At 43.3% G+C, this 17174-nt stretch overlaps 1 protein-coding gene across 16 annotated transcripts in view; it reads left to right on the top strand.

The window, feature by feature from the left end:
* The window catches only part of AKAP13 (A-kinase anchoring protein 13), a 326662-nt gene that overhangs the window by 139518 nt on the left and 169970 nt on the right, over positions 1-17174 (top strand). For 11 of the 16 annotated variants that reach the window (XR_004627692.1, XM_034667905.1, XM_034667904.1 and 8 more), the window contains one exon: positions 7315-7498. Coding sequence is in view for 14 of the 16 variants with exons in the window: in XM_034667905.1 (XP_034523796.1) it covers positions 7315-7498 (184 nt within the window). In the remaining 2 variants the exon portion in view is untranslated. Of the gene's footprint in view, positions 1-7314; positions 7499-7541; positions 7689-9023; positions 9151-15358; positions 15493-16125; positions 16498-16539; positions 16726-17174 lie in introns of those variants that run through there. The other 5 variants (XM_034667910.1, XM_034667908.1, XM_034667909.1 and 2 more) reach the window with 5 other exon arrangements.

The following is a 17174-nucleotide window of genomic DNA, read 5'->3' as shown; positions in this document are numbered from 1 at the left end:
CGTGAGATCAGTAACAACTGTTGGTCATCCTTTTGGTATTGAATTATCAAAGACAGGGCTTTCATTATTGTATTCTGAAGTTTTCGAGAAACTCCATGAGTTGGAGGAAAGAAAAGATGGGGGATTGAGGTGGGGGAGAGCACCAGAGCCACCTGGGCTCTGAGAAGCCCCACACTTCTTTAACCAGAGCAGTTTCACTCTTGACTTATCTACTGGCTGTCCATAGACAGTTCACTGAGGGCTCTACTTATTAAAAAACCACTGGTGGAGTAACAATGTATGTTCCTCTTACTCAGGGGTTTTCGTGCATAATCATTCCTGTAGCAGATGAGTGTCCACTAGATGTCATGTTTTTATGGTTGTATTTAAGTGAAACAGTATATGCTTGGGTCCAATAAATAACACCCTCTTTCCCTCCTGAGTTCAAATCAAAGGAAAGGTTTAGGAGTTAGGCAGGTGGAGGTCAGAATGTTTGCTCTGCTACTGATGACAGCTCGTTGGGCTATGATGCTGCATCTGCCAGAAGGGTTTGCTACTCTTCCTGCTTTATCCCTGAAAGTGTTGGACAGTCACAGGACTGCCCTACAGTGGCCACCCAGCTCTGATTATCATATTCTGTAGGGAGAGCAGGCCAGAAGTCACCTTCTGTGCCCGTGAGCAGATCCTGAGCAGGAACACCCAGAGGGGGCTGGGTCAGGGGTCTGCTCAGGGCCTGCTCTCACAGACTACCTCCCATGGAAGAATGCTGTAGAGGTTTGCCAGCTATGGTTCTCCAAAATCCTGTGAACAGCTGCAGGAATGGTGTCCCTTAGCATCAGGGGCTGGCTGTAGCAAACTACCGGAACAGTCCTCCCCTAGTAAAATAAAAAAGAAAGTGTGGACTCTAAAATCCAATCAAGGAAAAAAGCATTTATCCTTTTCTCTTTCTAGTTAATGCAGTGACCAAGGACCCCTGCACTGCTAAGATCTAAAGAGCAAAATATTTGCCATCATATGGGACATGAGCACCTTTTTAGAAACCTCATGTTGAGTGAGGCTTTATACCTCTAGCCCCTCCTGTTCTGCATTGGTGTGGCAACGATAATTCTGGTTGCCGTTGACAAATCAGTGTCAAGATGGGGTTGCATTAGCTATTTATGGAGCTTATGGTGTTTTTATGGTTTTGCTTTTGTCTTTATTGAAAGAGGGCACAGGAGTTAGATGGTTTGTTCCTAATACCACGATTAAAAAGAACTGTTAGAAAAAGCACAGGTCTGAAACTTTGGGCCTGTCACTTCCCCTCTCTGGGTCTTGGCTTCCCTGTCTTTCATAGGGAACTGGCCAGCTTTGATACTTTTGTGGACTTGCCATGTGCTTCTTCAGTTTCTGTTGCACAAAATTTCCAAGTGGTACTAGCAAAAGCTGAATCAAGTTTGAATAGTTAGTGAAGTGCATTAAAACCACAGTAAGGTACCATTACCCACCTATTAAAAGGGTAAAATCAGAAATATCAGGGGCTGGCAGGGCCACAGAACAACATCTCATACATTGTGAGTGGGAGTGCAGAATGATGCGGGCGCCCTAGAAGATGGTCTGGCAGTTTCTCATAAGGTTAAGTGTACATTTACTATATGACCCAGCAGTTCCACATTTGGCTGTTTATTCTAGAGAAATGAAAACTTCTATTTACTCAGAAAATCTTTGCACAGATATGCCTACAGCAGTGTTATTTCTAATCACTCAAAAGTGCAAACAACCCAGATGTCTCTCATTGTGTGAATATACAAACCGGTAGTGATATATCCATACCATGGGACACTACTCAGCAGTGAAAAAGGGGGGTATAAAATTTGAAAATAATACAGGGGACAAATTATTGGGGATCCACATGCAACAACCTGGATGCATTTTGCTAAGTAAAACAAGTCCATTTCCAAAGATTTCTTAGTGTATGATTCTACTTATAGGATAGTCTGAAAAGGGAAAAATTATAGGAACAGAAAATAGATGAGTAGTTGCCAGGGGCTGGGAGTGGGTATGAGGTCTGACAGCAGAGGGCTGTCATGAGGGAGTTTTGGATGTTGGAATGGTTTTATGTCTTGGTGGTGGTAGTGGTTATAAGAATCTATGCGTGCATTCAAACTCATAGGACTGCACGCCCCCCCAAGTGAACTTTATTGTATGTAAATTACAAATAATTAAAAAAACAAAAAGAAATTGAACAAGTTAGGTATGTATACTTTGCAAGGTGAAATGCATGCATGGAACTTGGTAGACCTACCTTTAAATCAGCAACTGGAATCAGGAACCTGGTTTCAAGGGTCAGATTTGCATTCTGCAGTGTAAGTTGTTTCATTAATTGTGGATTAGAATCTACCCCACTGGGTACTTTAAAGGCAGCGTAGCATCAGTTAAGAGGTGCTTGCTGCGAAGGGACGAACGTAAAGGAACATGCTGCTCGTATCAGTGGTTTGCAAAGGTACTTAAAGGAGGAAGGGACGAAGCAGGCTTGTTGTCTGGGTTAATGGGACCGGTAAACAGGGCACCCTGTTACATAACAGGGCTACTTGCTGTTGAAAGCTAGGATGTTTACAGTTGTCCCAGCCTGATATTTGCACAAAGGGGTCATATAAGATTTGTGTTTAATCCTCCCACTCTTTGTTTAGACGCAGTGCCTTTTAACTTTTTTCAGGTCAGTGACTCCTTTGGAAATAGCTTAGATTTCTCCTCAGGAAGAAGTGCGTATAGGTGCCTACCTGAAACAATTGACATTATTTCAGGGCTTGCTGGTCTCCCTACACAGCAGGCATGAATATGACGTTAATTCCTGGTTTAGATTTGATGCTGTAATATGGGAAGGGCATAGTAGTGGGCTCCACTTGTTTATAGCCTGGCTACATTCCAAGAGTTTGTGCAAAATAGTTCTTCTCTGTTTCCCAGTTTCTTTATCTGTAAAATGGAGGAAGACCTATTGGGAGAGTGTGTATTGGTGTGTAAGCTCTTTGTTTTGAATATACCTTGACCACTATCCAGTGATCTATTAGAGACGGAACATTGATGAGCTCTGTTGAGGGACAGTAGCATGTCCTATAGGAAGCTACCACAGGACAGCACTAGAAAGAATGGTTCTTTGAAGCAGAATGAGACTGTTTTGTTTTTGCTTTTATGTATCTCTAAAGTTACTCTTCACTTTAAACCACAAATGAGAGGGAGTTTGTCCGTCTAGTCCTTCCATCCCTAGTTACATAAAACGGCTTCTACGCTGTACTTTTGGCCTTGGTTCTGCTTTAAATATCAGTAATAAGGATGCATCTGGGTGGAGGGTGAATGGTGGGGCAAGGAGATCTTCCCTGTGAGTAAGTGACAAGTTTAAGAAAGACTGCACCAAAAACAGCGAGGGTGTTCTCAGTTCTGTGTATCTGATGTTGGTTACTAGAACCTCAGCCTTAATTGTTTGGTGTTTTAGTTCCCACACCCCTTCCGTGGAACTCTTTCCTTAGCTACACTCACTAATATTTTCGTCTTTTTTCAGCTATCATAGCTGCTAAAAAATAAAATATAAAAAGACCACTGGGGATATTTTTCTTGGCAAAGGATTAATATCTGTTGATTCCAGGACAAGCAGTTCCTCGTCAGGGCAGGACTTCAGCTCCAAAAGGCTTTGTTGCCTCTCAAACCTTGATTCTGTGACAGGCTACAGGTGTCATTTTTCTACAAGCCCAAGGCTCGCACTGGCCCACCGTTTTTCTTCCCCGTGGAGTGTGAGAATTCCTGCATCGTGCAGACTGCAGCTTTATCTAAGAGGCAGTACAGAGCAGTAGAAAGAATGGTGATTTTGGAATCTCATAGATATGAATTCAGAGAGTACTGAGCAGGGCATTTAGGTGGATTGATGGGGAAGGAAAAATATATGTAGTCTTTGATTGCTAGATTGTTCACAGAATTTAGAACATTTTGCTTCATCAGAAAATCCAGCATATTCATCATGGTTGAATGCCTGCTAGACACATCAACTTTCTCTGCAGATCAGAGGGAATGGGTGTGGCAGGTGCTTCAAGCATATAAGTGGATAGCAAGTGGGACTTAAGACATTTTCTACAACCTTCTCTATGGGTAGAAGCCGGGCCTCCATAGAGATTTTTCCAATTTAGCATGGTTAAATTGGAAAGCCAGCCAACCAACACATGGCCTATGAAATAAATTACAACCTAAAAGAAATGGGAAAGTATCATGAGTATTCAGATGGAAGACTCCCCGAGTATAATTTTCTTTAAGAAACCAAAGAAAAATTTAGAAGAGCATTCCCATTTGTCCTTAAAAGCTCAAAGAGGGCAAACCTATTATGAAATTAGAAAAGCAACTAGGAGAAAAATAAGTTTAGGGAGTATCTACTTAGTATGCTGGAAGCCCCTCAGTCAGGGTTCAACCAGAGAATCAGAACCAGCAGGAGAAATATGCATTAAGATTCATTGCAGGGCACGGCATACATGATTGTGGGGGCTGGTTAAGCAAGTCCGAGATTCATAGGGCAGGCATAGGGGAGAAGATCATGGGCAGGCCCAGACCCACTGAAATGAGCCAAAGCTGTCATCCTCAGTGAGTCAGAAAGGGGAGATCCGGAGCAGGACGGAGCCCCAAGAGCACAGGCTCAGGCCATCCTCCAGGGGAAACCTCAGCCCTGCTTTTAAAGCCTTCCAGCTGATTCAGTTAGACCTACCCAGATTATCCAGGATAATCTTCCTTATTAAATCAACTGATTAGGGGCTTTAATTACATCTGCAAAAAGGCATCACAGTGAGGGCAAAGATGGAAAGGGAGTTGCTTGAAATGATGCAGGGACATCCAGAATCCCATAGCATAATTAAATTCAAATTGGGGACAAAGGACTCAATTGACATCACAGGAAATGCAGTTAGTGATCTGAAGAACAAAGTTGAGTAACTCTCAGAATACAGAGAGAAAAGACAAAGGATCATGAGAGGAAAAAATACAGAATATAGAGACTAGACAACAGAAATTGGTCCTTAAATTGTAGGCGTGCTGGAGATTAAACTGAGACAAAAGGAATAAAAACAGTAACGAAGGATAAGTTGGGTAATCATTTTTATTTATTGGAGGAAAACATGAAAAGGTGCTTTTTGTAAACCACAGCATTAGCTCGCTTGCCTGATGGCTTGATTTTTACAAAAAGAGGGTGGAGTTAATGGAGTGGGTATGGTCTCTAGACTTGACAGAATTTTCAAATCTTGCTAATTCTCGTTGTGGGTAAGTTATTAACCTGTCTTAGTCTGCAAACTGAGGTTAATGAGACCTCATAGGGTTACTGAGAGCGTGAAAAGCGTTAATACAAAATACATAGCCCAGAGCGTGGCATCTCGCCAGTCCTGACCATGAGTTACACTTCTTGTCATCTGTTGATTGCTGAAAGGGGGCAACCTACAAGTACATGTGGCACCTGCTGCTTAGGACCTTTGAATCAGGTCTGGGGAGGACACAGGTGCTGGAACCAGGGTGCCAGCTTCGAGCAGGTGCATGGCTTTGTTGTTAGAAGTCGTAAATACGGAGCTGACTCAGCAAATCAGGGATCAGAAAGGGTGAGGGTGTAGAGAAAACTGCTTTGAGGAGGTGTCGCCTAGAAAGGCTGGAATTGACCAGTCTCTAAAAAGTCACATAGTTCCTGGTCAGTGCCTTATTAGCTCTTTGGTTTTGATAAGGACGTCAGAGTGCTTGTGAACAACTGTAAGGCACAAGTCAGGTGGTGATATTTGATCTTCTGTGAAGGTTCTTTCTGCCCTTTTGTCTGGCCCTGCCACCTGCTCTGAGGTGGTGATTATTACAGTTTGTACCTGCACATGCAGTGGTTTCTTCTGGGGTGTTAACTCTGCCCAGCCACGTGCCTCTGCTGAAAACCCTGTAAAGTCTTGAATTAGTGTGCATGGTTCTGTGGGAAAAATGTAAAATACAAAAGGTAGCTTTTGCGTCTAAGAAAATTTACCTTGGCGATAGGGAGACTAGACTGATTGGAAAGCAGTGAGGTTCGGTGTAAAATCCCAGGTTCAAAGATGGATTCGTTCTTCACTGCTAATCACATGAGAAGCACGGAGGACTTAAGTGTAAGGAGAAAACGGGGGTGGGGGAGGGTTCCAAGAAGTCTGGGAACCCCCAGGGAAGAAGTTGAGACCCACCGAAGCCATGGAGAATGAGAGGAGGAGGCAGGCACAGCCCCTGGGCGCCATTCCCATTGCAGGGTGGAAGTGGCACCCCTGGAGGTGAGCCCCGCCCAGCCTCTGGGGCCGCGTATCGCAGCCCTGCCATCTCGGGTTGGTCACAGGAGAAAGCCTGAGGAAGAGAGAGGTTGTTAGCGAACCTGGAACGTAATTCGAAGTCCAAAAGGAGAGAGGGGGGAAAGGGAAGGAACCTAGCATTGAGCGAGGATCTTGTACAGCTGGTCTTTATCCCCGCGCTCCGCCTGCCTCTGCCCCTTCATTGCAGCCACCCTGGGTGTGAGGTGAAGGTGCCCCACTTGGGGATAAAGAAATGAAGCTCAAGAGAGGTAAGAATGCATCAGGCCCGGTCTCAGATGGCAAACGACCACATCCGAACCCGGATTTGTCAGACTCCTGAGCCCTTCCTCATTCCACCACTTTGAAAGTGACTCGCCGTACCAAACGGGCCTTCCCCTTAAGTGAAATAAGCCCAAGTACATGTATTTCATACTGAACTTACTAGTATATTATCTTAAAATTAGTCTTATTATGCCTGGAGATGCATTTCTTTCTTTCATTAAACAAAACAGAAAAAGCTGGCAGTGCTGGCAATTTGATTTGCCCTTAATGTGGGGGAATAAAAAGACCTGTGTGTACTTAACAAGCAGAACCTGTTCTCAGTGTTTAACCAGACAACTCCTGTCTGGATGTTATTTTTTTCTTTAATTATACCTTTTATGATACACCCATCTAAGCCCTAGCAGCTATTCCGCATGGGTCCCCACGTTGTGAGGCTGCATTTCTCTCTCTCTCTCGTTTAAGGAAAAGAACACATGTGTGAATTCACCCTTATAAATCTGCCTGTATAAATGGATTGCACAAAAGTGTGAAATCAGAATATGGAAATGGCTTGGTTCTCTTCGGAGACTTTGCTTCCCACCCTGTGTTCCAGCTTTGTTCTGTCTTTACGCAAGAGCTCCTTGTAGCCCGCCACAGTCAGGCTGTTTATGTTGTGGTTTAACTTTAGGATTGTAGGTACTTGGAGGGGCGATGCGCACGTCACTTGTTTTTCTGTTTGCTTGCTTGTTGTTTTCCCGTTCTCCATACTGATTTTCTCTCCCGTGTACAGATGGTGGTCCACGGGAGACGTTGATGCATTTTGCTGTGCGGCTGGGGCTGCTGAGGTTGACGTGGTTCCTGTTGCAGAAGCCAGGTGGCCGTGGGGCTCTCAGCATCCACAACCAGGAAGGAGCGACACCTGTGAGCTTGGCCTTGGAGCGGGGTTATCACAAGCTGCACCAGCTTCTGACCGAGTAAGTGCTCCTTCTCCCTGTTGCCTTTCCCTCATGCCCGGCCCCACCCCCCGATGCATCGCAGCACCGCCCACTTGGCGTCTCCGAGTGAGTTTGCCGGGAATTAAAACCTCAACTCTGTGCCTTGCCTTCTGCTGGAGGCTTGCGAGCTTGCTCCTGCTAACCACTTCATTGTCTGAGAGACGTACACGTAAGTCATGTTACCGGCTTCTCTCCCTGCCTCACTGCTTCTTGCCTCTCCTACTTTACTGAAAGCTCAGAATAGCTCTTGTCTGTGAGGGTAGCATTCCATTACCATGTATGTAGTTTATCCCGGTTTGGTACAAGAAAAACAGTTTTTCTCTGCCATACAGTTTTTTCTGTTAGGTCTTCAAGACTGAAGTTAATTAGAAACAAATATTTTAATGTAATAATTGCATGCAGAAAATATGCTGAACTGTTGGGTTTGGGTCTGAATGTAATTTCTGTGACTAAAATCAAGAGCTGTGGTCTCTTCATAGGAGTAGCTGGAGAAAGCAGCTGAGTTGTCCTGGAAACGGGCGGTAGGAAATCCTGTGTGTCTGCGCGCTTTCGGCTGTGAGGCACTGACTCTTTAGAGAGTCGTTTGAAGGAAAGTTGTTAGTCAAAACATTTGAAGAGTCCTTTTTTCTTGTATAAATAGAGGAAGAAGTCAACAGCTGATCTTCTTCCCTGGAATATTTATAAAAGGTGCAAATTTCAGTTGTAGTTTCATACATAGTTTTTACTGTTTTGTGGTCACCCCATCTTTTCAGCCACATAATCTGAACAAGAATAAACCCTGTGGGATTCGTGTTCTTCAGTAATTGAGGGACCCTCATAAGTTAGGTGGATATTCCCAAATTCCCTGATCTTTTGCTCAGGTTAGACTTAGTTGGTTTTTATTTTTTTATCGTTTGTAGCTGTGTGTGGGGAGTGGGTGGGGGATCTGAAAGGGCCAAGAAGAGATTCAGAATGTAATGCTATGTACTGTTACTTAAACAGGTCATTTATTTGTTGTTTACTTCACCTGCCCCGTCTATAACTTTTCTAGTCAAGTCAGAAAGTTCTTTTCAGATGCTTTCTAATGGGTGCTTCGGATACCATGACAGTAGGAGGGGCACTCTTCATCTCAAATGAGCTCTGGATACTTGAGCTCTCCTACGACAGTATTCCGGGGGGTGATCTGTTCCATTCCTTCGTACTTCCCATCTGGCCAGTGATTAGATTCCTTCTGCTTTTGGTCTCAGGGCCTTAGGACGAGAAGCCCTGTTCTAGAAGTTGAAACGGTTAACTCTGTATAACCGTGGTGCAGTTCGAGAGGCAGTTTGAGAGCAGTTCCTCTAAATGTAATCTTGTAGCTCAGAGTTTTTGCTGGGAGGTAGAGCTGGTTAAGGATTGCCATCCAAATGGGGAAATGAAGTGATTACAACAGCTTTATTCTATACTCGGTGAGGGTGTCACAAGACTTACTGCCGCGCAGCTTTAAGGAAACAAGAGTGTTTGTTCTTGGAGAAGATTTTTTGGCTTACTTTATAGTATGAGCTCTGTTCCATGTGTGAAAGCCACTTACCTCCTTATGAAGGGAAAACCAACTTGAGAAATCTTCAAATAGAGGACCGCAGTAGGGCATTAAAATTAGCAAATAAAAAATGGTAAGGAGGTGATTTTACTGAAACACTTGATCTTACTATGATATTAGTAGACTTTGCTAGAATTTCAGCCTTAGAGCCAGGAAAGATCATCATTAATGGTTGAGGAGGAAAGTGAAATCCAGACGGGCAGTGACTGGATCAGAGTGACAAGGTGGCCGGGCCAGAACCAGAAGCCAGATGGCCTAAGAAGCTGTCCAGAGCTTCTTCTGCTCCTAGGATTCTGAACAAGGGGCCCAAGAACAGACTTTATGGGGTCTGCAACCTTTAAAATTATAGGCAAAATCTTATACACGTGTGTTTCTGAGCCAGGAGTTTGTCTTGTGAAACTCACAGGGTGGTTCGTGAAAAACTTTACTAAAATCTTTAGACTTGGGTGTTCTTACCTCTCCCCTTATTTCAATTAAATGTTTACATATAGGCCCATTTCGTTTTATTTTTTCTTTTCAGTTAAGAAATCGAGGTAGGGTTACATACATTTTTACTCTTACAAAATAACTATTTACATGCCAGTCTTAACTGAAAATTCAAGTTTATTTAAATTATTTTGTATGTCTCCGAAAGTAAATTTGTTGCTTTCATTCCTTGCTGCTTACCTTGGTTTTTTGTTGTTTTTTTTATTTTTTATTTCTTTAGAGGCAGGGGAAGAAGACATTGTGCTGATTAGGGTCCAAGTTCTGTTTGTGTTTATGTGCCTGAGGCTTGTTTTGATAATCCATTTTGATAAACGGAGTCACTTCTGTGTGAAAATTGATTCTGGTGTGCTTGGAAGTAGATAATCTAAATAAGACCCATTTCTTTAGAGAACTCTTGAATTGATACTAAATCCGAGCAGATAGCAGTAATTCTTCAGGATGTTTTTGACAGCTTCCCTTTTCTGTAATCTGTTATTATTAACTTCCACTGAGTTCAGTGACAGGGAACAGAGAGATTTTGTTGACTCACTGCTCTTTTATTTTAGCTTATATTTTGATCTTGCATTATGACTATGGATGTATTTGTGATCTGAAAATTCACCTTAGACAAAATGTTACCAGTCTTGCCTGAGAAGAGATCTTACCCAGAACACTTAGGGCTGTCCTTGCTTTCACGTAGATGCACAGTTGTTTCCCTCGTTTTGAAGAGAAGTTTGTTGAACATCCGCCTGCCCGAGGTCTCCTAAGTAGTGATGGGTAGAAGAGGGAGGGACCCCAAGTCTCGAGGCTCTTGGTTGAGCTGAGGCTAGGAGGTGACATGAGATGGGTGTTGCGTTGGAGTCATCCAGAAAGAGATTGTGAGAGCCAGGTGCTATGGGACATCTCACACACAACACATAACCCATCTGGGGACCTGGATCACTCATCTGGGGGAGTGAAGGAGCTGAGACCGAGAGGCAGTTCCAGGTAGTGGCTAAGTGTGCAGACTTTGGAGTCAAACCAAAGTTTGCAGTTTGGCTCTGCCATTTGTAGCTGTGTTACTGTGGACTCATTACATAACTTTACTATCTAAGCCTCAGTTTCTGTATCTGCTTGAAAAGAAGCAAGGATAATAACACCTATCTCCTGGAATTACAACCAAGTGCCTGGCATGTGCACTGTGAAGAATGGGGGGTTATTTGTCACACAGATGGTGGTTATTGCTTGGAGCAGATACAGGGGGAATAGATACCTTGGCTTGAAGAGAGGACAGTATGGTGTAGTGGAACTGCTTAGGGATGAAGAGCGAAGCTTCCCCACTTAGTAGCCTGTGTGACTTGGAAAAAGGTGGGTAGTCACCTGCCCATCCTGAGTGTCTCATCCCGTGGATGATACCTAGTTGGCCTGTGTCACCAGGTTGTTAGACCCGAGGGAGATTTGTGCAGATGCTTTGTTAGACTCTAAGGTGCTGTGTGTAAAAGTTTCTCATGTAGTCGCATAATCGGTAAGATGATAGTTCACTGATCAGTGAAACTCAAATTCCACTTGATTGGTCTACCTCGAGTGTCTTTTTTGTGATATTTATCATACCTCTCTCTGAATTGAAGTTGGTAGAGAGATTGGCAGAATTTATGTTGAGGCGGATGAGTCTTGACTCTAGGATCTGCCTCTGAAGCTATGATCTTGGGTGATCCCCTTACCCTCCTGAAGCCCCAGCCCTGTTTGTAACATGGGAAACATGAGAGGGCCATCTCCAGTGTGAGTTGCTTTGAGAAATAAATGAAGGAATGTACGTAGAGCACCAACACAATGACCGTTATAAATGGTGTCCTTTATTGCCCTTTCCTTGATTTCCCATTACTTCTAGAGCCATAATGATTTTTCATACATTAAAGAAATGTGGCAAAATCTTAAAAGAATTTCTGGGCAGTGTGTGGTTGTCCCTGCTTTTGATAAGAGTTTGAAATCATTCCCTCGTGTAATTGATATCACTTCTAAGAAAATTAGTTTAGTTCTCTCTGCATGCTGTGATATGATGCCTCTGGGTGACGGAACAGGGAGCTCCAGATGGATGAGGGATCGTTGACATGCTGCCACCCTTACAGGAAGAGTATTCCTGTAGGAAACGTCAACTCTGGAGTGTTGACGTGAAAGTGTTGAAATATTTCATTTGCCCAGAGAGCAAGTTTCAGTGTTCCTCCTCGTGTTATTTTCTGTATCAGTTCACTAAATCTCTGTGTTTCATGAATGCCTGCAGCGCACTAGAAATCATGGTTGGTACATTAGAGCTGATAGTTCGCTTCAATCTGAGGACAACCTTGCTGAAATCAGCCTTATTTGTGTTGTACAGATGAAGTACGAAGGTTCAGAGAGCTAAGGTAACTAGCCTGAGGCTTTATAGAAAGTGGCAGAGCTCCTGTCACACATCCAAAGAATTCTGTGGCCCATAATCTTCCTTCTCCAAAAACTTGATAGGAAGGAGAGACTCAGGAAGAGGCCAGTAGGGTACAGGATGATGAACACTTGATTAGGAAAGGGCTCACAGCTTTCTGTTTGGTCCTAACATCTACTTCCCATTTCTGTTACCCAGAGTATGGTTTCAAAAGTAGTGTTGTTCAAGAAACAAATAAACAAATCAAAAAATGGGCAGAAGATATGAACAGACACTTTTCCAATGAAGACATACAAATCTAACAGACACATGAAAAAAATGTTCAAAATCATTAGCCATCAGGGAAATTCAAATCAAAACCACACTAAGATACCATCTTACGCCAGTTAGAATGGCAAAAATTGACAAGGCAAGAAACAACAATTGTTGGAGAGGATGTGGAGAAAGGGGATCCCTCCTACATTGTTGGTGGGAATGCAAGTTGGTACAGCCACTCTGGAAAACAGTGTGGAGGTCCCTTAAAAAGTTAAAAATTGAACTACCCTATGACCCAGCCATTGCACTACTGGGTGTTTACCCCAAAGATACAGACGTAGTAAAGAGAAGGGCCATATGCACCCCAATGTTCATAGCTGCATTGTCCACAATAGCCAAATCATGGAAGGAGCCGAGATGCCCTTCAACAGATGACTGGATTAAGAAGCTGTGGTCCATATATACAATGGAATATTACTCAGCTATCAGAAAGAACGAATTCTCAACATTTGCTGCAACATGGACGGCACTGGAGGAGATAATGCTAAGTGAAATAAGTCAAGCAGAGAAAGACAATTATCATATGATTTCTCTCATCTATGGAACATAAGAACTAGGATGATCGGTAGGGGAAGAAAGGGATAAAGAAAGAGGGGGGTAATCAGAAGGGGGAATGAAACATGAGAGACTATGGACTATGAGAAACAAACTGGGGGCCTCAGAGGGGAGGGGGGTGGGGGAATGGGATAGACTGGTGATGGGTAGTAAGGAGGGCACGTATTGCATGGTGCACTGGGTGTTATACGCAACTAATGAATCATCGAGCTTTACATCGGAAACCGGGGATGTACTGTATGGTGAACTAACATAATATAATAAAAAATCATTAAAAAAAATAAAAATAAAAGTAGTGTTGTTTACACTCGAGCTGTATTTTCACATTGCTTTCACGACAGCCTAATGAGCAGATAGGTCAGGTGTTGTTATCCCTATTTTATAATTGAGGAAAATGAGGTAAAGTGAGTTGCCCAGAGTCACAAGGCTACAAAGTAACAGAGCCAGGCTCAAGCTCAAAGTCCAAAGATCTGTTCAGGTACAGATGACATGTGTGCGTATGCAAAGCACCAACCCAGCCTGGCAGACACAAGGCCCTAGGTCAGGGTTTATTACTGCAGGTCAGTATTGGCTTCTCTCAAAGAGTTTGGGTCTACAGAGTCTCTTCCCAGGTCCTTCTTTTGACACGTTTACACTTAAAACCTGGGTTCAGGTTCAGAGGGTAGAGTAACTGCTCACGTGTACTTCTTGCACAATGGAGCGGAGTGCTGTTGAGTAAGACGTTCTGTGAACATAGTGATTGCCTCTTCAGGGTCCTCTTGAAGTGCTTGACAAGTGGGTCCTCAGTAGCCCATCTGGCACAAAACAAGTTTCGAGCCTTTGCTTTTGCTTTGCTTGAGAGGGAAAAGAATGAAGCAAATGTACGAACTTATCTTCAAAAAAGTAGCCAGGGAGGAGGACTTTTTTTTTTTTTTTAACTTTATGTTTCTCTGGCTCAAGTCCCATCTGTCTGTCCATCCTTACGTTCGTCCGTTCATGCATCCCCCTTTCTCACTGTGTGATCTGGGTCTCTGTTCTGGTAGAGATAAGGCGGTAGAACTGAGTGGAAACTGGAGCGGGGGGGCACACATTATTGGATACCTGCTACTGCCTTGGTGCTTCAGTGTGTTCTCATTTAGAACCTTCCAGCAGATGTTCTGAGGTGTAGTTCTTCATACAGTCAGTATTCCTCTAGAAATGGGAAAATTCTAGAGGCTAGACAGCGTGCCCAAGGCCATCTAGTATTCTTCACAAGCCTGTCCTTGGGATGTTTTTAAACTTTATTGATAGAATTTTGTGAGGAAGCATGTTTGATAATGTCAGTCTTCTAAACAAGGTCATTTACGATGATTCATTGATCTGGTTTTCAATGACTTTTTTTCTTTTTTGGTAAATTTTTAATAGAAGCATTTTAAGAATTTTGACATTTCCTAGTTTTTTTTTTTTTTTTTTTAGAAAGCCATTCAACTGGTTATCTCAGGATTGTTGGCCTACGTGGCAACATGCTGGAAAATTGCAGAATGCACTTTCAGAGAATAATATATGTATTTATATGACAATAGCACTGGCTGGCATTTATTGTATTTGTACTAGGCACTTTGCTTAAATTCTTGTGTGTTTTCTCTCCAGCCCTTCGGGGGTGGGCATGTTCTCCTCATTTCAGAAGGTAATCGCTACAGCTGCTAAGTCATGGACCAGTAATTTGAACCAGTTTGTAATTGTAAAACCTCTGAACTTTTACACTGCCTTGGACTTTATAAGAAGATGGACTGGTGTTGCAAGTTGGTTGGAATAACAAAGCCGTTCCGTATGTCTTGTGTTCCCTTGCGTGCACTTCTTTTTTTTTTTTTTTTAAATGATTTTTTCATTATATTATGTTAGTCACCATATAGTACATCCCCGGATTCCGATGTAAAGTTCGATGCTCCATTGGTTGCGTATAACACCCAGTCCTTGCGTGCACTTCTTGCTGTATGCATGCAGATGCCCCTAGCCTGTTTGCCCTTGGTGCCATGTAACTTCAGGCCTAAGCGTTTTTCTTCAGAGAGCTGTAAAGTCACACAGCTTAACCTCTGGTAGCAGATTCTCTGTGGCAATAACACGTGATCTTGACGACATTTTGACTTCACTGTGGACCCAGGAGAAAGAAAACATGAGCCTAGAGGATGGGACTTAATGCACGAGTTCTCCACCCTCTAGAAAACACAAACCTTTCGTAACCATTATATGTTATTTTTATTTGGTCAGTTTTGGAGTTTCCTTAAGGGCATACCTGCAGAAAGAATGACTTGGAAATTTTACCTGCGTGTATTGTTAACAGAAATAAAAATGATTCTTAAGGGGAAAAACTAAGCATGTCAAATAAACTTTTTGGCCAAAATCAATATTTGGCCAAAGCGTCCGGCTGTTTGTTCAGCCTTCACTGTGGCGGAGTCGAACATGGGTGCATCCCGATTGAGTATTGCCTGGGAGCCTCAGTTTTCTCACCTGTACAATGGAAATGATAGCGTGTACCTCCTACGTTTCTTAGGATAAAATGGGAACATGCTTGTGAAGTTCTTAGAAACTAGGCGCATCCCTCTGCCTGGAGAGCTAGGAGGGAAGACTCACTGGAAATAAGATGACCACTCAGCTGTGTGTAAAGAGGACCTCTCTGCACCACCATCCAGTTTCTGACATGTGTTTTCCTGGTCAGCCTCACCCACAACGGTAACACTCCCTGACACAGCTGGGAAGAGCCCCATTTTCCTCTTGGATTTTTGGGAGTAAATACTGGTAGGGTGATGTGGGTGTGGTTTTAGTTGTCTGACAGTTCACCAACAAGCAAGGGTTCTGTGCCCTTTTTAAAAATATATACCTCAAAAACTGCCTTCTTTTTTGTTCCTTAGAATTACACCAGCCCTATAGTATCCCATATAGTCACAATTTATTGAGCACTTCCGGAGGCCCAGACACTATGCTGACACTTGACATGCATGTTTATTTGTTCTCACAGCAAACCCAGTATTCTCACTTCACAAATGAGGATATTGAGCCCCAGAGAACTTTCAGTAACTGACCCAAGATCATACAAGTGGGGGCACTGTCAGAGTAAAGAATCGAAGCAAGTCTGTCTAACTTTCCAGAATGTTCTGACCATTACCTTAGAAAGGTTTTGTTTTTAGTTATTTAATAGCATAGAATTTACAGCAAATTGCTGATACACAGTAGTTGCTCAAATTATGTGTCCTCTTTCTTCTCTATTCTTTCCGTACTAGTTAAGGGCAGAGTGACAGTACTAGGCCAAAAAAAAAAAAAAAAAGAAGGAAGGAGAGAAGAACCAAATATCGTGTGCGTGGATGTGAACTAGTCTAGCAGTGAGTTCCTCACAAGCACCCAAGATAGGAGACTCCTATCCATTTTGAGGTGCACTGGCGATCCCACTCTTCCCCCCTCCCCATGGCTGGCATTTCGCCTCTCCCACTGCATTTTAGTGCCGTTGTAGTTGATTTTGTAGGACTCGGTAAGGCTCGGCTCTGTTGCTGTGCAGTGGCTTCATGGAAGACATTGCAGTAACCCTCAAACAAGGAACTAGATGCTGCAGTTCCTGTCAGAAGAGACTCAGCAGAACACGCCTTTGGGAGGCCTGCCTTTCTCTACTCTTAGAGCTGCAGCATGGAGCCAGGACCCGGATAGGATGGGCTTGCGATACTCGAGGTGCTTGAGCAGCCGGCAGTGAGTATCCGCTTCCAGACTGGTGCGTCGGTGGTCTTCAGGGCTGGTTCTCTGGTGTTGGACCTGGCCTTTGCTGATCTCCAGAAGACGCATCTTTGAACTTCCCCCCCGTGAATGACTTGTGTTGTTAGCACCGGGAAAATGCTCTTTTTCTGCACTTGCTTTGACAGGATTTTACATGTATGTTAGCATCAGCCCTGACCTTTTGCTTGAGTTGCATCACGCTAGGTAAGGTGAGGAGGCGGAGGCTGACTGGCTGTTGATGGGTGCATAGCAGTGGGAATGCTGAAATTTGTTGAAATGCACACTGTGCTTGTTGAATTTTGTTGTTCCACATACATAACCTTGAGTTTTGGGGCCAGCCATGGATACTCTGGATGCTATAACCCCATCTCTGAGGAGTGGCTTCTTAATGTATGGTTTTTTTTGCTATGGATCCTAAAAAATTTGTAACAGAAAATCTAATATACCTGATTAGCTTTTGATAAATATTGTATCAGACTTACAGTGTGTATAATTTGAATGTGGTCATCGTTTGACAGTTTTAAGGGGTCAGTTTCACAGTGGACAGTGGAAGGAGGTACAGAAGTTTCGGAATTAGGTCTGGGTAAAATTCTGGCCTTTTCACTTACTGGCCGTGTACTTGAACAAATTATTCCTTAAGCCTGTCATTTCCT

Source organism: Ailuropoda melanoleuca, chromosome 9, assembly GCF_002007445.2.
Source record: "Ailuropoda melanoleuca isolate Jingjing chromosome 9, ASM200744v2, whole genome shotgun sequence".
Lineage (NCBI taxonomy): Eukaryota > Metazoa > Chordata > Mammalia > Carnivora > Ursidae > Ailuropoda > Ailuropoda melanoleuca.
Note: the sequence above shows the minus strand (reverse complement) of the source record. Positions and strands in the feature narration are given on the sequence as shown.